Source organism: Pleurodeles waltl, unplaced genomic scaffold, assembly GCF_031143425.1.
Source record: "Pleurodeles waltl isolate 20211129_DDA unplaced genomic scaffold, aPleWal1.hap1.20221129 scaffold_71, whole genome shotgun sequence".
Classification (NCBI taxonomy): Eukaryota; Metazoa; Chordata; class Amphibia; order Caudata; family Salamandridae; genus Pleurodeles; species Pleurodeles waltl.
In genome coordinates this window covers 744,560-765,512 of record NW_027150392.1, presented here as the reverse complement: position 1 = coordinate 765,512, position 20,953 = coordinate 744,560, and the positions used below count along the sequence as shown (strand labels likewise).

Sequence of the window (20,953 nt, the reverse complement as noted above, 5' to 3'; positions counted from 1 at the left end):
TAAAAGAAATCTCTGGAGTAGGTCCTAAACAGCCCAGTCCGAAGGGTGAAGTGTATTTAAAATGTTGTTCATGTACTTTTAAGTTTTACGCATCCTATTAGTGGAATACTCTTCTATTTGTTTTTTTTTCACAACTGACTGCCTCTCCCACAGGATAACATTGGGTTTCCTTATTCCATTTAATATGTGATAAGTTTTGACTGGGAGCAGGTAGCATTGTTGAGATTGATCTCTACAGAACTTTAATTTAAAACCCTCCGTAATGATAAAGGTGGATTTTTGAAAGTTGTAATTTTCTTGTTCTACCTAACTTGGACTGAAGGATCACTGTCTGCTGCCTGTTTCTTGGGTCACATGACTACCTGTAGTTGGCAGTGGGCCTTTGTGTATTCCTCCCAGACAGTATGGGCCATCTCTAGCAGGATGAAAGGGCGGAGCTGTCACACACAACACTTGCACTTCAGAAGGATTTCACATTAGTCTATAGGGACCCTAGACAATCTAGGTCAAGGGCAGCAAGATAGGAAATTCCAGCACATCTGTGGCGGGAAAACTCTAGTTTCTCCTGTTCAAAGGCTGGCACCGAGTATAAATATTGGATGCTGTATAAATACTTTATACATTGCCCGTAAGTTAATCCTCACTGCTTTCATGCCAAGCTACCAGAGGCTTAAACACAGGTTAAATTAGTGACTTTTGTGGTTCACCCTGACAGGGATTGTGACTGTTACTTAAAAAGGGCTCACACACCCCTCAACCAATAACCACATTGCTCATAATCTGAATTAAGGGCCTGATTTTGATCCTGGTAGATGGAATGCTCTGTCAAAAACGTGACAGATATCCTGCCTGCCATGTTACGATCCCCTTAGCATATAATGGGATCGTAATACAGCGAATGGGCTATCCGTCACGTTTGGGATGGAGTATTCCCCTCCCCAGGATCTAAATCAGGCCCTTAGTCTTTTTCTACATTTTCCATGATGCTGCATCCATGTTTAAAGCATAGAGACCCAATGGCAAAGGATGTTTGATGCTTTATTGACCTGAGCTATATTTCCCTTCTCTATTGTACCTTTATATTTTAATAAAACTTCATAGTTTTTTCTAAATTACTGGTCTCAAATTCTCTTTTTAGATCAGTCTTTTTTTATTTACTGTACTTTGAAATGTTGCTTTGAACCTTATTCACAGAAGCATCATCCCCGACTACGTGAACTGGACACCACGGGAAACATCCTGAACAACTAGGTCTAAACCACTACTTGCCTGAACCACTACTGCTAAACAACTAAAAAGTCTCTACAACTAAGTACTGAACAACTACTGTCTGAACAACTACTGTGTCTGAATAACAATTGCCTGAACAACTCATTTTAAGGTAAGGTTTTCCTTTTGGTTTTTATGGTTTATTAGTTGTTTAGAATATATATATATTTATTAGTTGTTCAGGCAATTGTTATTCAGACACAGTAGTTGTTCAGACAGTAGTTGTTCAGTACTTAGTTGTAGAGACATTTTAGTTGTTTAGCAGTAGTGGTTTAGGCTATAGTTGTTTAGGACCTAGTTGTTCTGTCACATATTCGGACACCACTACATCTAAGCACCAGCGCAGCAACAATACCATAGCTGATGGGGGTGACCTCTTTCTAATCTCTGTGTACTGATGGAGTAAACTCTTCCAAACAGTTATGGTTGTCTCAGGCTAAGAATAAGAATGAGGAACGTCCACAATGGGCTCAAAGGTGTCTGATCCAGACGGTGACAAGCACAGAGTCAACGGAATGAGTTGGATAGGACGTCACAAGTATTGGAATAGTGTGAAGATGTTACTGCTTACATGGTTCAATCCCACAATGGTACTATATAGTGGATAAGAGCTTGGTATGTGGCCTAGTATTACTGACAAAATGAGAAGGAGATGGTATTTCTGAACTAAATGGAAGTTTCTTCTTGCACAATGCATGAAGGCTGCTGTGGCCTGCAGTTTGCAAAGTAAGTTCTGCAGCAGGTGCTTGGCCCAGTCAGCTAGTCCACCAGATTAAGGCACAATGTCCAGTAGAAAATGAAGTGATTAATAGTGAGTGTTTCGGTGTGAATAATGAGAACAGAGCTGCCATGATCTGTAAACTGGTAGAATGTTTATTTTAAATATTCAAGTGGCAGAAACAAATGTCTGCACTTTTGTATACATGTTTGTAGTGTCGCATGGGCTCTCATTATCCTAATGAGACTACTGGATTTTTGGGCGGCAAGATCGTCCACAGTATGGGGGACTAAGTCTAACCCACGGTGAAGGACCCTTGTCACCCCAAATCCAGGTTGAGCTCCGGCTAACTAGCAGTACCTTATCTCTTCCAAAGGGAAGAGACAATTGGGCAGCCGAGCGCATGACATCTTAGCGCTTCCCAGGGAAGTCGTGGTCACTCAGGTCCCAACCAGTTCTCTCATACACAGTGTGGTCTCATATATAAATGACAAAGGCAGTTTAAGTTTTAAATATTGGTTTAATAAAACAACTGCATTTTAGATAACAAGGCGTGAGCCGCAATAACCAGAACCATAAAACACAGTACAATTGAAATAGTAACGAGGAGAGTGAAACATAAGAATAATGCTATCATTGTGCAACTAGATTACTTTCTCTCCTCTAAGTTCTATTTTGAGCACAGCATGTTAAGCTCTAAGCCTGCCTTTCAGGTTCCCCCGGGAGGACATCGACCCTCATACCTGAGAAACGGCCTGTGATCGGGATCAGCATCTGCAACAGGGCAGTCAGCATCTAGTTGTGGGTTCCTGGTGGGAATCTTCCTCTTACGTGTACCAGGACTAGGAAGTGTTTTTATAACTAACACTGGATGTTCTAAGAAACATCCCTACGTAAGAAAGTGTACTTTCTACGAACCCTAAAGACTAAACTTCTACCACGTCTATCGGCAATGTACCAGACTGTATCCTTGACTGAAGCACAAAGCGAGCAAGAAAGCATTGTTTGAGAACTTCAGTGCTGAAGTAAGCTAAACAGTGTGATAGAAGAAAATAAAACAAGACCGTGAAACTGGTTATTGTAAAATAACAGTGCAAGGCTAAATAAAATGCATCTGGGGCAGAGTGCACCGAGGCCTAATACTTTAAGCAAACGCGCAGAAAGCCACATTAAAAATGGCTACACTACAGTAGCAATTTCCAGGAACAATGCCAATTTAAATTCCTGTATCTTTATAAATGCGAATGACTTCCTTGAAATAGCTAAATCAGTTCTGAACGTGATTTACAACAAAACTTCCTCCAAGGAAGTGAATTATAGAAATGATGAAAGAAATACATTCACAGGCCCCCTCCTCCACAGTTTAATTCAGCTCAATAGTGGAAGAATAGTAGCTACAAACCAGAGGGAAGACCTTCTCTGTGAAGGTGTCTGTGTAGGTGAAGAGGTGCTCCTGGGTCTCAGCATGGAAGAAAGACACCAGACCTCCCTCAAAGTCCAGGAAAACTCCAATCAGCGTTATTAATGGTAGTGGCCCTGAAAGTGGCCAAGGCCTGCTGTAAATCTTAGGAATCATTATATTACGCTCCAAAACCCAGAAGCCATTGTCAGGCTGAACTTCCTGTACGATTCTTTTTCTAGCAGCAGACTGCCTGGCTACCCCTACATACCACAATACAAAATAATATCTACTGACACTGTTTGTGGGCACCTTCAGCTCCCAGTAATGCTTCCCAGAGGTGAAGCCCACAGTTCCGAAGACACAATCAGGATGACGAAACCTCTTCATATTCTCTGTAACATTTTTTAAAATAGAAAGCCTTGTGACTTGTTTCCCATCAGTGGAGATGTCTAGCGAAGGATGAGCTGTGTCCGGATCCCAGAAGAGAGATTCTGAGGAGAAAGAGAAGATTTGTATAGGTGAGTCAGTCTGTCCAGCTGTCAGTCCCTCCTGTCTCATCTATCTTCACTCTTCTAAGCCACCAGCTTCTTTCTGTCACCCACCCTTCTATCTATCCATCGCCCCATCCATCTGTGCATCCTCCTGTCTGTCCAAGTCTCTTTATCCCTTGATACAGTATAAATAAACACAAGGCATTTGAAGGATGTGGATGCTGAAATACTACCTTCAAGATGACATTGAAACCTAGAATTGCCTTCAGACATGTTCTAGAAGACAAATTATCTTCAGTTCTCTACTGTGATCACATGCGCCAATCTGCTGCTCTCTTTGTTTAAATGCAAACTCCCTCTCTTTCAGTATTAACAATGCTGTCACAAGATCTCTGGGCTTGTCAGGCCTGGGCTAGTTCATTATCATCTACAATGACTTAAAAAATGGAGATTAGGAGAAAAGACTGCCGAAGCCGTAGTGAGAATATGGGCCTGATTTAGATTTCAGCGGACGAGTTACTTCGTCACGACGGTGATGGATATGCCGTCTGCCAAAATATAAATCCCGTAGGAAATAATGGGTTGGACTTGAAAGAAACACACCCTTGTAAATCCATAACTGAAAGGAATCTGTTGGTTCCTGTAGGAGTAAAAGATCAATTCAGCCACTTTTCTCGTCACAAGCCCTGCTGAACCAAGGGCAGGCTTGCATCAGAATCAGGCTCCCAATCACATTCATCTACGCAAAAGGGACAGGGATAAATGGAGACACCAGCCTTCTATTGCAGAACCAACAAATATGATTGCATAGAGGCACTGCCCCCCCTTCACATCCATATAAGAACAAAGGACAGAGGAAATGCTGAAGCAAGGAACAGAGCTACATCAGTGTAGGAAAGTACCATCTTGCCTGGCATCTTACCCCCATTTTCACTGTATGTATGTGTGTTTTAGCCCTTGTGTCACTGGGATCCTGCTCATAGTATGTGCCCTGTAAGTGTTCCCTGTGTGGTGACTAACTGTATCACTGAGGCTCTGCTAACCAGAACCTCAGTGTTTATGCTCTCTCTGCTTTCTAAATTTGTCACTGCAGGCTAGTGACTAAATTTACAAATTCTCATTGGCACACTCGTACACCCATATAATTCCCTTGTATATGTTACTTAGGTACCCAGGGTTTCCCTTTAGAAATAGGTGTGAAGGGCTGGGAGGAGTAGCCTCCCCCAGCCTCTGGAAATGCTTTGATGGGCACAGATGCTGCCCATCTCTGCATAAACCAGTCTACACCGGTTGAGGGATCCCCCAACCCTGCTCTGGCGCGAAACTGGACAAAGGAAAGGGGAGTGACCACTCCCCTGACCAGTACCTCCCAGGGGAGGTGCCCAGAGCTCCTCCAGTGTGTCCCAGACCTCTGCCATCTTGGATTCAGAGGTGTTGGGGGCACACTGGACTGCTCTGAGTGGCCAGTGCCAGCAGGTGATGTCAGAGACCCCTTCTGATAGGCTCTTACCTTTCTTGGTAGCCAATCCTCCTTTCTTGGTAGCCAAACCTCTTTTTCTGGCTATTTAGGGTCTCTCCTCTGGGGTATTCTTCAGATAACGAATGCAAGAGCTCACCAGAGTTCCTCTGCACTTCCCTCTTCACCATCTGCCAAGGATCGACCGCTGACTGCTCCAGGATGCCTGCAAAACTGCAAGAAAGTAGCAAGACGTCTACCATCAACACTGTAGCACCTCATCCTGCCGGCTTTCTCGACTGTTTCCTGGTGGTGCATGTTCTGAGGGCTTTCTGCCTTCACCCTGCACTGGAAGCCAAGAAGAAATCTCCTGTGGGTCAACGGAATCTTCCCCCTGCTAACGCAGGCACCAAAAGACTGCATCACTGGTCCTCTGGGTCCCCTCTCATCCTGACGAGTGTGGTCCCTGGAACACAGGAACTCTATCCAAGTGACTCCCACAGTCCAGTGATCCTTCAGTCCAAGTTTGGTGGAGGTATGTTCTTGCCTCCCCACGCTAGACTGCAAACCTCTGTACTGAGTGGTTTGCAGCTGCTCCGACTCCTGTGCACTTCTCAAAGGATTCCTTTGTGCACAACCTATCCTGGCTCCCCAGCACTCTGTCCTGCTGTGCTCAACCCTCTGAGTTGGACTCCGACGTCGTGGGACCCTCCTTTGTGACTCTGAGTCTTCTACAGTTCACAAATCTTCTAAGTGCCTGCTCCAGTACTTTTGTGGGTGCTACCTGCTTCTGTGGGGGCTCTCTGAGTTGCTGAGCGCCCCCTCTGTCTCCTCCTCCAAGGGGCGACATCCTGGTCCTTCCTGGTCCCCAGCAGCACCCAAAAACCTCTATCGCGACCCTTGCAGCTAACAAGGATTGTTTGTGGTATTTCTGTGTGGAAACACTTCAGCAGCATCCAGCACGCCGTGGGACATCTGCCATCCAAAGGAGAAGTTTCTAGCTCTTTTCGTTGCTGCAGAATCTTTGGCTTCTTCCACCCTAAGGCAGCCTTCTTGCACCTTCATCTGGGGTTTCCTGTGCTCCTGCACCCCCCTGGACACTATAGTGACTCTTGGACTTGGTCCCCTTGCCTTGCAGGTCCTCAGGTCCAGGAATCTGCCTTCAGTGCTTTGCTGGTGTTAGTGGTCCTTGCAGAATCCCCCTATCACGACTATTGTGTCCTATTGGGGTAGTGGGGGTACTTTACTCCTACTTTTCAGGGTCTTGGGGTGGGGTATCTTGGACACCCTGACTGTTTTCTTACAGTCCCAGCGACCCTCTACAAGCTCCCATAGGTCTGGGATCCATTTGTTACTCGCATTCCACTTTTGGAGTATATGGTTTGTGTTGCCCCTAGACCTATGTTCACCTATTGCATCCTATTGTAATTCTACGCTGTTTGCATTACTTTTCTTACTATTACGTAGCTGTTTAGGGTTTGTGTATATATAACTTGTGTATATTACTTACCTTCTAACTGAGGGTACTCACTGAGATACTTTTGGCATATTGTCATAAAAATAAAGCACCTTTATCTTTAATAACTCTGAGTATGATGTAAGTGGTATAGTAGGAGCTTTGCATGTCTCCTACTTGTGGGAGGGTGGCCTGGCTTGTAGTTGGTACCAGAGGTACTTACACCTTGTGCCAGTCCAGTTATCCCTTATTAGTGTAGAAGAGGTGTTTCTAGCAGCTTAGGCTGATAGAAGGTAGCTATAGCAGAGCAGCTTAAGCTGAACTAGGAGACATGCAAAGCTCCTACTATACCACTGGTGTCATATGCACAGTATCATAAGAAAACACAATACACAGATATACTAAAAATAAAGGTACTTTATTTTTATGACAATATGCCACAAGTATCTCAGTGATACCCTCAGTATGAGGATGAGAAATATACATAAAGTATATGTACACAAACCAAAATTATGCAGATAATAGCAAAAGGAAGTAATGCAAGCAATGTAAAGTTACAGTAGATTGAAATAGGAGCACATAGGTATAGGGGCAACACAATCCATATACTCCAAAAGTGGATGCAAACCACAAATGGACCCCAAACCTATGTGAGCTTGTAGAGGGTCGCTGGGACTGTAAGAAAACAGTGAGGGTTAGAAAAATAGCCCAACCCAAGACCCTGAAAGGTAGGTGTAAAGTGCACCTATACTACCCCCAGAGAGCACAGAAGTCGTGATAGGGGGATTCTGCAAGGAGAACAAACACCAGCAATGCAACAACAGTGGATTTCCGGACCTGAGTACCTGTAAACAAGGGGACCAAGTCCAAGAGTCGCGACAGTGTCGAGAGTGGGCAGGAGCCCAGGAAATGCCAGCTGAAGGTGCAAGGAAGCTGCCACAGGGTAGAAGAAGCTTAGTGTTCTGCAAGAACTAAGAGGACTAGGAACTTCCCCTTTGGAGGATGGACGTCGCACGTCGTGAAGAAGCTTGCAGAGGTATTCCCACGCAGAAAGACTGCAAACAAGCCTTGCTAGCTGCAAGGGTCACAGTTAGGGTTTTTGGATGCTGCTGTGGCCCAGGAGGGACCAGGATGTCACCACTTGGATGAGGAGATAGAGGGGGCGCCCAGCAAGTCAGGGAGCCCTCACAGAAGCAGGCAGCACCCGCAGAAGTACCTGAACAGGCACTTAGAAGAAAAGTGAACCAGAGTCCACCTGAAGTCACAAAAGGGAGTCCCACGATGCCGGAGGACAACTCAGAAGGTTGTGCACTGCAGGTTAGAGTCTCGGGGACCCAGGCTTGGCTGTGCATGAAGGAAATCCTGGAAGAATGCACAGGAGCCGGAGCAGCTGCAAATCACGCGGTACCCAGCAATGCAGCCTAGCGTGGGGAGGCAAGGACTTACCTCCACCAAACTTGGACTGAAGAGTCACTGGACTGTGGGAGTCACTTGGACAGAGTTGCTAAGTTCCAGGGACCACGCTCGTCGTGCTGAGAGGGGACCCAGAGGACCGATGATGCAGTCTTTTGTTGCCTGCGGTTGCAGGGGAAGATTCCGTCGAACCACGGGAGATTTCTTCAGAGCTCCTGGTGCAGAGGGGAGGCAGGCTACCCCCAGAGCATGCACCACCAGGAAACAGTCGAGAAAGCCGGCAGGATGAAGCGATACAAGTTTGCTAGTAGTCGTCTTGCTACTTTGTTGCGGTTTTGCAGGCGTCCTGAGCAGTCAGCGGTCGATCCTTTGGAAGAAGGTGAAGAGGGAAATGCAGAGGAACTCTGATGAGCTCTTGCATTGGTTATCTGCTGAGATCACCAAAGCAGAGACCCTAAATAGCCAGAAAAGGAGGTTTGGCTACCGAGGAAGGAGGATTGGCTACCAAGAGAGGTAAGAGCCTATCAGAAGGAGCCTCTGACATCACCTGCTGGCACTGGACACTCAAAGCAGTCCAGTGTGCCACAAACACCTCTGTTTCCAAGATGGCAGAGGTCTGGGACACACTGGAGGAGCTCTGGGCACCTCCCCTGGGAGGTGCAGGTCAGGGCAGTGGTCACTCCCCTTTCCTTTGTCCAGTTTTGCGCCAGAACAGGGCTGGGGGATCCCTGAACCGGTGTAGACTGGCTTATGCAGAGATGGGCACCATCTGTGCACATCAAAGTATTTCCAGCGCCTGGGGGAGGCTACTCCTCCCCAGCCTTCACAACTATTTCCAAAGCTAGAGGGTGTTACACCCTCTCTTAGAGGAAGTCCTTTGTTCTGCCTTCCTGGGCCAGGGCTGCCTGGACCCCAGGAGGGCAGAAACCTGTCTTAGGGGTTGGCAGCAGCAGCAGCTGCAGTGGAAACCCCAGAAAGGCAGTTTGGGAGTACCCGGGTTCTGTGCTAGAGACCCGGGGGGTCATGGAATTGTCCCCCCAATGCCAGAATGGCATTGGGGTGACAATTCCATGATCTTAGACATGTTACATGGCCATGTTTGGAGTTACCATTGTGAGGCTATACGTAGGTAGTGACCTATGTATAGTGCACACGTGTAATGGTGTCCCCGCACTCACAAAATCCGGGGAATTTGCCCTGAATGATGTGGGGGCACCTTGGCTAGTGCCAGGGTGCCCACACACTAAGTAACTTTGCACCCAGCCTTCACCAGGTAAAGGTTAGACATATAGGTGACTTATAAGTTACTTAAGTGCAGTGAAAATGGCTGTGAAATAATGTGTGCATTATTTCACTCAGGCTGCAGTGGCAGGCCTGTGTAAGAATTGTCAGAGCTCCCTATGGGTGGCAAAAGAAATGCTTCAGCCCATAGGGATCTCCTTGAACCCCAATACACTGGGTACCTCAGTATCATATACTAGGGAATTATATGGGTGTACCAGTATGCCAATGTGAATTGGTAAATGTAGTCACTATACCGTTAGTGACAAATTTGGAAAGCAGAGAGAGCATAACCACTGAGGTTCTGGTTAGCAGAGCCTCAGTGAGACAGTTAGGCATCACACAGTGAACACACACAGGGCACATACTTATTAGCACTGGGGCCCTGCCTGGCAGGGTCCCAGTGACACATAGACTAAAACAACATATATACAGTGAAATATAGGGGTAACATGCCAGCCAAGATGGTATTTTCCTTCACAACCCCCCCTCCCCCAAACGAAGGACAATAAGACTAGCCATGACCTGATGAGTCTTCATTGTCAAAGTGGAAATATTTGGAGAGTCCATCTGCATTGGAGTGGGTATTCCCAGGTCTATGTTCCACTGTATAGTCCATTCCCTGTAGAGATATGGACCCCCTCAATAATTTAGGATTTTCACCTTTCATTTGGTTTGGCCAAAGTAAAGGTTTGTGGTCTGTCTTAACAATAAAGTGAGTGCCAAACAGGTATGGCCTCAACTTTTTCAGTGCCCAGACCACAGCAAAGGCCTCCCTCTCTATGGCAGACCAACGCTTTTCTCTAGGGGTCAACCTTCTGCTTATAAAAGCAACTGGTTGATGTAGGAAAGTACCATCTTGCCTGGCATGTTACCCCCATATTTCACTGTATATATGTTGTTTTAATGTAAGTGTCACTGGGACCCTGCCAGCCAGGGCCCCAGTGCTCATAAGTGTGCCCTGTATGTGTTCCCTGTGTGATGACTAACTGTCTCACTGAGGCTCTGCTAACCAGAACCTCAGTGGTTATGCTCTCTCTGCTTTACAAATTGTCACTAACAGGCTAGTGTGAGAAGGTAGCCTCTTTCTAGACTTGTTACCCCCACTTTTGGCCTGTTTGTGAGTGTATGTCAGGGTGTTTGTCACTGTTTTCACTGTCTCACTGGGATCCTGATAGCCAGGCCTCAGTGCTCATAGTGAAAACACTATGTTTTCAGTATGTTTGTTATGTGTCACTGGGATCCTGCTGGTCAGGACCCCAGTGCTCATAGGTTTGTGGCCTATATGTATGTGTCACTGGGACCCTGTCACACAGGGCCCCAGTGCTCATAGGTGTGCATGTATGTGTTCCCTGTATGGTGCCTAACTGTCTCACTGAGGCCCTGCTAACCAGAACCTCAGTGGTTATGCTCTCTCATTACTTTTACATTGTCACTAACAGGCTAGTGACCAATTTTACCAATTCACATTGGCTTACTGGAACACCCTTATAATTCCCTAGTATATGGTACTAAGGTACCCAGGGTATTGGGGTTCCAGGAGATCCCTATGGGCTGCAGCATTTCTTTTGCCACCCATAGGGAGCTCTGACAATTCTTACACAGGCCTGCCACTGCAGCCTGAGTGAAATAACGTCCACGTTATTTCACAGCCATTTTACACTGCACTTAAGTAACTTATAAGTCACCTATATGTCTAACCTTTACCTGGTAAAGGTTAGGTGCAAAGTTACTTAGTGTGAGGGCACCCTGGCACTAGCCAAGGTGCCCCCACATTGTTCAGAGCCAATTCCCTGAACTTTGTGAGTGCGGGGACACCATTACACGCGTGCACTACATATAGGTCACTACCTATATGTAGCTTCACCATGGTAACTCCGAATATGGCCATGTAACATGACTATGATCATGGAATTGCCCCCTCTATGCCATCCTGGCATAGTTGGCACAATCCCATGATCCCAGTGGTCTGTAGCACAGACCCTGGTACTGCCAAACTGCCCTTCCTGGGGTTTCACTGCAGCTGCTGCTGCTGCCAACCCCTCAGACAGGCAGCTGCCCTCCTGGGGTCCAGCCAGGCCTGGCCCAGGATGGCAGAACAAAGAACTTCCTCTGAGAGAGGGTGTGACACCCTCTCCCTTTGGAAAATGGTGTGAAGGCAGGGGAGGAGTAGCCTCCCCCAGCCTCTGGAAATGCTTTCTTGGGCACAGATGTGCCCAATTCTGCATAAGCCAGTCTACACCGGTTCAGGGACCCCTTAGCCCCTGCTCTGGCGCGAAACTGGACAAAGGAAAGGGGAGTGACTACTCCCCTGACCTGCACCTCCCCTGGGAGGTGTCCAGAGCTCCTCCAGTGTGCTCCAGACCTCTGCCATCTTGGAAACAGAGGTGCTGCTGGCACACTGGACTGCTCTGAGTGGCCAGTGCCACCAGGTGACGTCAGAGACTCCTGCTGATAGGCTCCTTCAGGTGTTAGTAGCCTATCCTCTCTCCTAAGTAGCCAAACCCTCTTTTCTGGCTATTTAGGGTCTCTGTCTCTGGGGAAACTTTAGATAATGAATGCAAGAGCTCATCCGAGTTCCTCTGCATCTCTCTCTTCACCTTCTGATAAGGAAACGACTGCTGACCGCGCTGGAAGCCTGCAAACCTGCAACATAGTAGCAAAGACGACTACTGCAACTCTGTAACGCTGATCCTGCCGCCTTCTCGACTGTTTTCCTGCTTGTGCATGCTGTGGGGGTAGCCTGCCTCCTCTCTGCACCAGAAGCTCCGAAGAAATCTCCCGTGGGTCGACGGAATCTTCCCCCTGCAACCGCAGGCACCAAAAAGCTGCATCACTGGTCCCTTGGGTCTCCTCTCAGCACGACGAGCGAGGTCCCTCGAATCCAGCGACTCTGTCCAAGTGACCCCCACAGTCCAGTGACTCTTCAGCCCAAGTTTGGTGGAGGTAAGTCCTTGCCTCACCTCGCTGGGCTGCATTGCTGGGAACCGCGACTTTGCAGCTACTCCGGCCCCTGTGCACTTCCGGCGGAAATCCTTTGTGCACAGCCAAGCCTGGGTCCACGGCACTCTAACCTGCATTGCACGACTTTCTCAGTTGGTCTCCGGCGACGTGGGACTCCTTTGTGCACCTTCGGCGAGCACCGTTTCACGCATCCTCGTAGTGCCTGTTTCTGGCACTTCTCCGGGTGCTACCTGATTCAGTGAGGGCTCTTTGTCTTGCTCGACGTCCCCTCTCTCTTCAGGTCCAATTTGCGACCTCCTGGTCCCTCCTGGGCCCCAGCAGCGTCCAAAAACGCCAAACGCACGATTTGCGCCTAGCAAGGCTTGTTGGCGTCCTTTTGGCGGGAAAACACTTCAGCACGACTCTACAAGGCGAGAGGGATCAGTCCACCAAAGGGGAAGTCTCTAGCCCTTTTCGTTCCTGCAGAAACCTCAGCTTCTTCTGTCCAGTCGAAGCTTCTTTGCACCCGCAGCTGGCATTTCCTGGGCATCTGCCCATCTCCGACTTGCTTGTGACTTTTGGACTTGGTCCCCTTGTTCCACAGGTACCCGAGATTGGAAATCCACAGTTGTTGCATTGCTGGTTTGTGTCTTTCCTGCATTATTCCTCTAACACGACTTCTTTGTCCTTAGGGGAACCTTAGTGCACTTTGCACTCACTTTTCAGGGTCTTGGGGAGGGTTATTTTTCTAACTCTCACTATTTTCTAATAGTCCCAGCGACCCTCTACAAGGTCACATAGGTTTGGGGTCCATTCGTTGTTCGCATTCCACTTTTGGAGTATATGGTTTGTGTTGCCCCTATCCCTATGTTTCCCCATTGCATCCTATTGTAACTATACATTGTTTGCACTGTTTTCTAAGACTATACTGCATATTTTTGCTATTGTGTATATATATCTTGTGTATATTTCCTATCCTCTCACTGAGGGTACACTCTAAGATACTTTGGCATATTGTCATAAAAATAAAGTACCTTTATTTTTAGTATAACTGTGTATTGTGTTTTCTTATGATATTGTGCATATGACACTAAGTGGTACTGTAGTAGCTTCACACGTCTCCTAGTTCAGCCTAAGCTGCTCTGCTAAGCTACCATTATCTATCAGCCTAAGCTGCTAGACACCCTATACACTAATAAGGGATAACTGGGCCTGGTGCAAGGTGCAAGTACCCCTTGGTACTCACTACAAGCCAGTCCAGCCTCCTACATTGGTTGTGCAGTGGTGGGATAAGTGCTTGAGACTGCTTACCACTCTTGTCATTGTACTTTTCATAAGAGAAAAATATACAAAACAAGGTCAGTGTATATACACATAGCCAAAAAGTTTTGCATTTCCTCTTTTCACTCTTTTCTAAGTGCTGAAAAGTACCTCTAAACTTTCAAAAAGTTCTTAAAAGTTTAAAAAGTTTTTTTCTGTCTTTCCAAAAAGTTCTGAAAACTTTTTTCTCTTTTTCTATCACTTTAACTCTCTCTAAAAATGTCTGGCACAGGCCAAAGTGTTGATCTGTCCAAACTTGCATATGACAACCTTAGCTGGAAAAGAGCAAGGAGTCTCTGTATAGAGAGAGGTTTGAGTGTAGGGAAGAATCCTTCCTTGGAACTGTTACTTAACATGCTTAGAGAACAGGATAAGGCCATAGGTGCCCCATCTGTTGAAAAGGTACCTAATAGTTCCCAATCTGATTCAGGGACTCCCCCAGGAAAAGATTCAGGAAAGAAACTTCCTAGCCTGCCCATTACTAGACAATCTAGCATAGATGGTAATGATGATGAGCCACACCAAATAAATAGTGTTGTCTCACATCATAGCAAAAGCATTTATTCTCACCATACTGGTTGTTATGTTTCTGTAAACCAAGCTGTTAGGGTGGCTTCTGTAAGGGACAGGTCTCCTTCTGTTCATTCCCATCATAGCTCTGTTTCTAGAAATGTCCCTCCCACCAACCCTGATGACAGAATGTTAGAGAGGGAACTCAATAAGTTGAGGGTGGAACAAACCAGACTGAAGCTTAAAAAGCAACAGCTGGATTTGGATAGACAGTCTTTTGAATTAGAGAAGGAAAGACAGAAGTTGGGTTTAGATACCCATGGTGGCAGCAGCAGTATTCCTCATAGTCATCCTGCAAAAGAGCATGATTCCAGGAATCTGCACAAGATAGTTCCCCCTTATAAGGAGGGGGATGACATTAACAAGTGGTTTGCTGCACTTGAGAGGGCCTGTGTTGTACAAGATGTCCCTCAAAGGCAGTGGGCTGCTATCCTATGGCTATCATTTAGTGGAAAAGGTAGGGATAGGCTCCTTACTGTGAAAGAAAATGATGCCAATAATTTTACAGTTCTTAAGAATGCACTCCTGGATGGTTATGGCTTAACCACTGAACAGTACAGGATAAAGTTCAGAGAGACCAAAAAGGAGTCTTCACAAGACTGGGTTGATTTCATTGACCATTCAGTGAAGGCCTTGGAGGGGTGGTTACATGGCAGTAAAGTTACTGATTATGAAAGCCTGTATAACACAATCCTGAGAGAGCATATACTTAATAATTGTGTGTCTGATTTGTTGCACCAGTACCTGGTAGACTCTGATCTGACCTCTCCCCAAGAATTGGGAAAGAAGGCAGACAAATGGGTCAGAACAAGGGTGAACAGAAAAGTTCATACAGGGGGTGACAAAGATGGCAATAAGAAGAAAGATGGTGAAAAATCTCAAGATAAGCATGGGGATAAGGGTAAAACCAAAGATCCCACTTCAAATCTTAAACACTCTTCAGAGGGTGGGGATAAAACAAATTCTTCCTCTTCTTCCCAACCTGCACACATTAAAAAGCCTTGGTGCTTTGTGTGTAAAAATAGAGGCCAGGGGATAAGTCCTGTCCAGGTAAACCCCCTGAGCCTACCACCACTAATACATCAAGCTCTAGTGCCCCTAGCAGTAGTGGTACTAGTGGTGGGACTGCTGGCAACAGTCAAGCAAAGGGTGTAGTTGGGTTCACTTTTGGGTCCATAGTAGAAACTGGGGTAGTCACTCCCAAGACAGTTTCTGTCACACCTAGTGGCATTGGCCTTGCCACACTGGCTGCTTGTCCCCTTACAATGGATAAGTACAGGCAGACAGTTTCAATAAATGGTGTTGAGGCCTTGGCCTACAGGGACACAGGTGCCAGTTTCACTTTGGTGACTGAAAACCTAGTGCACCCTGATCAACACATCATTGGACAACAGTATAAGATTATTGATGTCCATAACTCCACTAAGTTTCTTCCCTTAGCTATAATTCAGTTTAGTTGGGGTGGAGTTACTGGCCCTAAGCAGGTGGTGGTATCACCTAGCTTACCTGTAGACTGTCTCTTAGGTAATGACCTAGAGGCCTCAGGTTGGGCTGATGTAGAGTTTTATGCCCATGCAGCCATGCTGGGCATCCCTGAGGAATTGTTCCCTCTCATTTCAAGTGAAATGAAAAAGCAAAGGAGAGAAGGCCTGAAAACTCAGGATCCCTCTCCATCAGGTAAAAAGGGTATCACAGTATCCCCTAACCACCCTACCATTCAGGATACTATTCCTGTGGTGGGAGAAACCTCTCCTGGGGTGGCACCTGTTCCAAGGGAATCATCAGCTGGCAAAGCTGGACTCCCTGAGGTGGAAGTACCTCTCTGTGGGATAACTAACATTGGTGAGAAAAACAGCACCATTGTAGTTAACATGGAGCATCCCTCCAACCCTCCCAGAGAAACTTTAGTGCAGAAACCCTGCACTACCTCACAACACTTAGGACAGCATCCCTGCCCTAGTGTGGAGCTCATAGGACAGCATCCCTGCCCTGCTCCAACTCAAGAGAAACAGCATCCCTGTTCTCTCTTCCAGCCAGATGGACAAAGTTTTTGCCCAGCTATGGCTTTTCTGAGACAGCATCCCTGTCTGGCATTTCCATCATTACAAATAGGTTCAGTGGACAATTCCCACTGCTTTAAACTAAAACTTACTGATAGAAACTCTGAAAATACATCTTCACATTGTTACTTAGCTACAAAACTTCAAACAGGGTGGTTTACATCCCCACAGGGAAGTAACCATATAGTGGATGATAAAGGGAGTAACCAGTCTATTGCAGAGCTACTCTCTACTTATCACCACTTAGACAATAAAGTCTCAACTGGCCAAGGTTAGCCTTATTGTCCTTCGTTTGGGGGGGGGTTGTGTTAGAAGGTAGCCTCTTTCTAGCCTTGTTACCCCCACTTTTGGCCTGTTTGTGAGTGTATGTCAGGGTGTTTGTCACTGTTTTCACTGTCTCACTGGGATCCTGATAGCCAGGCCTCAGTGCTCATAGTGAAAACACTATGTTTTCAGTATGTTTGTTATGTGTCACTGGGATCCTGCTGGTCAGGACCCCAGTGCTCATAGGTTTGTGGCCTATATGTATGTGTCACTGGGACCCTGTCACACAGGGCCCCAGTGCTCATAGGTGTGCATGTATGTGTTCCCTGTGTGGTGCCTAACTGTCTCACTGAGGCTCTGCTAACCAGAACCTCAGTGGTTATGATCTCTCATTACTTTTAAATTGTCACTAACAGGCTAGTGACCAATTTTACCAATTCACATTGGCTTACTGGAACACCCTTATAATTCCCTAGTATATGGTACTAAGGTACCCAGGGTATTGGGGTTCCAGGAGATCCCTATGGGCTGCAGCATTTCTTTTGCCACCCATAGGGAGCTCTGACAATTCTTACACAGGCCTGCCACTGCAGCCTGAGTGAAATAACGTCCACGTTATTTCACAGCCATTTTACACTGCACTTAAGTAACTTATAAGTCACCTATATGTCTAACCTTTACCTGGTAAAGGTTAGGTGCAAAGTTACTTAGTGTGAGGGCACCCTGGCACTAGCCAAGGTGCCCCCACATTGTTCAGAGCCAATTCCCTGAACTTTGTGAGTGCGGGGACACCATTACACACGTGCACTACATATAGGTCACTACCTATATGTAGCTTCACCATGGTAACTCCGAATATGGCCATGTAACATGTCTATGATCATGGAATTGCCCCCTCTATGCCATCCTGGCATAGTTGGCACAATCCCATGATCCCAGTGGTCTGTAGCACAGACCCTGGTACTGCCAAACTGCCCTTCCTGGGGTTTCACTGCAGCTGCTGCTGCTGCCAACCCCTCAGACAGGCAGCTGCCCTCCTGGGGTCCAGCCAGGCCTGGCCCAGGATGGCAGAACAAAGAACTTCCTCTGAGAGAGGGTGTGACACCCTCTCCCTTTGGAAAATGGTGTGAAGGCAGGGGAGGAGTAGCCTCCCCCAGCCTCTGGAAATGCTTTCTTGGGCACAGATGTGCCCAATTCTGCATAAGCCAGTCTACACCGGTTCAGGGACCCCTTAGCCCCTGCTCTGGCGCGAAACTGGACAAAGGAAAGGGGAGTGACTACTCCCCTGACCTGCACCTCCCCTGGGAGGTGTCCAGAGCTCCTCCAGTGTGCTCCAGACCTCTGCCATCTTGGAAACAGAGGTGCTGCTGGCACACTGGACTGCTCTGAGTGGCCAGTGCCACCAGGTGACGTCAGAGACTCCTGCTGATAGGCTCCTTCAGGTGTTAGTAGCCTATCCTCTCTCCTAAGTAGCCAAACCCTCTTTTCTGGCTATTTAGGGTCTCTGTCTCTGGGGAAACTTTAGATAACGAATGCAAGAGCTCATCCGAGTTCCTCTGCATCTCTCTCTTCACCTTCTGATAAGGAAACGACTGCTGACCGCGCTGGAAGCCTGCAAACCTGCAACATAGTAGCAAAGACGACTACTGCAACTCTGTAACGCTGATCCTGCCGCCTTCTCGACTGTTTTCCTGCTTGTGCATGCTGTGGGGGTAGCCTGCCTCCTCTCTGCACCAGAAGCTCCGAAGAAATCTCCCGTGGGTCGACGGAATCTTCCCCCTGCAACCGCAGGCACCAAAAAGCTGCATCACCGGTCCCTTGGGTCTCCTCTCAGCACGACGAGCGAGGTCCCTCGAATCCAGCGACTCTGTCCAAGTGACCCCCACAGTCCAGTGACTCTTCAGCCCAAGTTTGGTGGAGGTAAGTCCTTGCCTCACCTCGCTGGGCTGCATTGCTGGGAACCGCAACTTTGCAGCTTCTCCGGCCCCTGTGCACTTCCGGCGGAAATCCTTTGTGCAAAGCCAAGCCTGGGTCCACGGCACTCTAACCTGCATTGCACGACTTTCTAAGTTGGTCTCCGGCGACGTGGGACTCCTTTGTGCAACTTCGGCGAGCACCGTTTCACGCATCCTTGTAGTGCCTGTTTCTGGCACTTCTCCGGGTGCTACCTGCTTTAGTGAGGGCTCTTTGTCTTGCTCGACGTCCCCTCTCTCTTCAGGTCCAATTTGCGACCTCCTGGTCCCTCCTGGGCCCCAGCAGCGTCCAAAAACGCCAAACGCACGATTTGCGCCTAGTAAGGCTTGTTGGCGTCCTTTCGGCGGGAAAACACTTCTGCACGACTCTCCAAGGCAAGAAGGATCCGTCCACCAAAGGGGAAGTCTCTAGCCCTTTTCGTTCCTGCAGAAACCTCAGCTTCTTCTGTCCAGTCGAAGCTTCTTTGCACCCGCAGCTGGCATTTCCTGGGCATCTGCCCATCTCCGACTTGCTTGTGACTTTTGGACTTGGTCCCCTTGTTCCACAGGTACCCGAGATTGGAAATCCACTGTTGTTGCATTGCTGGTTTGTGTCTTTCCTGCATTATTCCTCTAACACGACTTCTTTGTCCTTAGGGGAACCTTAGTGCACTTTGCACTCACTTTTCAGGGTCTTGGGGAGGGTTATTTTTCTAACTCTCACTATTTTCTAATAGTCCCAGCGACCCTCTACAAGGTCACATATGTTTGGGGTCCATTCGTGGTTCGCATTCCACTTTTGGAGTATATGGTTTGTGTTGCCCCTATCCCTATGTTTCCCCATTGCATCCTATTGTAACTATACATTGTTTGCACTGTTTTCTAAGACTATACTGCATATTTTTGCTATTGTGTATATATATCTTGTGTATATTTCCTATCCTCTCACTGAGGGTACACTCTAAGATACTTTGGCATATTGTCATAAAAATAAAGTACCTTTATTTTTAGTATAACTGTGTATTGTGTTTTCTTATGATATTGTACATATGACACTAAGTGGTACTGTAGTAGCTTCACACGTCTCCTAGTTCAGCCTAAGCTGCTCTGCTAAGCTACCATTATCTATCAGCCTAAGCTGCTAGACACCCTATACACTAATAAGGGATAACTGGGCCTGGTGCAAGGTGCAAGTACCCCTTGGTACTCACTACAAGCCAGTCCAGCCTCCTACAGCTAGTGACTGTGAGAAGGTAGCCTCTTTCTAGCCTTGTTACCCCCACTTTTGGCCTGTTTGTGAGTGTATGTCAGAGTGTTTGTCACTGTTTTCACTGTCTCACTGGGATCCTGATAGCCAGGCCTCAGTGCTCATAGTGAAAACACTATGTTTTCAGTATGTTTGTTATGTGTCACTGGGATCCTGCTGGTCAGGACCCCAGTGCTCATAAGTTTGTGGCCTATATGTATGTGTCACTGGGACCCTGTCACACAGGGCCCCAGTGCTCATAGGTGTGCATGTATATGTTCCCTGTGTGGTGCCTAACTGTCTCACTGAGGCTCTGCTAACCAGAACCTCAGTGGTTATGCTCTCTCATTACTTTTAAATTGTCACTAACAGGCTAGTGACCAATTTTACCAATTTACATTGGCTTACTGGAACACCCTTATAATTCCCTAGTATATGGTTACTGAGGTACCCAGGGTATTGGGGTTCCAGGAGATCCCTATGGGCTGCAGCATTTCTTTTGCCACCCATAGGGAGCTCTGAAAATTCTTACACAGGCCTGCCACTGCAGCCTGAGTGAAATAACGTCCACGTTATTTCACAGCCATTTTACACTGCACTTAAGTAACTTATAAGTCACCTATATGTCTAACCTTTACCTGGTAAAGGTTAGGTGCAAAGTTACTTAGTGTGAGGGCACCCTGGCACTAGCCAAGGTGCCCCCACATTGTTCAGAGCCAATTCCCTGAACTTTGTGAGTGCGGGGACACCATTACATGCGTGCACTACATATAGGTCACTACCTATATGTAGCTTCACCATGGTAACTCCGAATATGGCCATGTAACATGTCTATGATCATGGAATTGCCCCCTCTATGCCATCCTGGCATTGTTGGTACAATTCCATGATCCCAGTGGTCTGTAGCACAGACCCTGGTACTGCCAAACTGCCCTTCCTGGGGTTTCACTGCAGCTGCTGCTGCTGCCAACCCCTCAGACAGGCATCTGCCCTCCTGGGGTCCAGCCAGGCCTGGCCCAGGATGGCAGAACAAAGAACTTCCTCTGAGAGAGGGTGTAACACCCTCTCCCTTTGGAAAATGGTGTGAAGGCAGGGGAGGAGTAGCCTCCCCC

At 47.2% G+C, this 20,953-nt stretch overlaps 1 protein-coding gene across 2 annotated transcripts in view; it reads right to left on the bottom strand.

Moving 5' to 3' along the window:
• Window positions 1-2,500: 2,500 nt before the first annotated feature.
• LOC138280278 (CD5 antigen-like) overlaps window positions 2,501-20,953 on the bottom strand; it is a 406,118-nt gene continuing 387,665 nt past the window's right edge. For both annotated transcript variants that reach the window (XM_069219467.1, XM_069219468.1), the window contains one exon: window positions 2,501-3,880. In XM_069219467.1, the coding sequence (XP_069075568.1) occupies window positions 3,351-3,880 (530 nt within the window). In that variant the 3' untranslated portion in view covers window positions 2,501-3,350. The remainder of the gene's footprint in view (window positions 3,881-20,953) is intronic.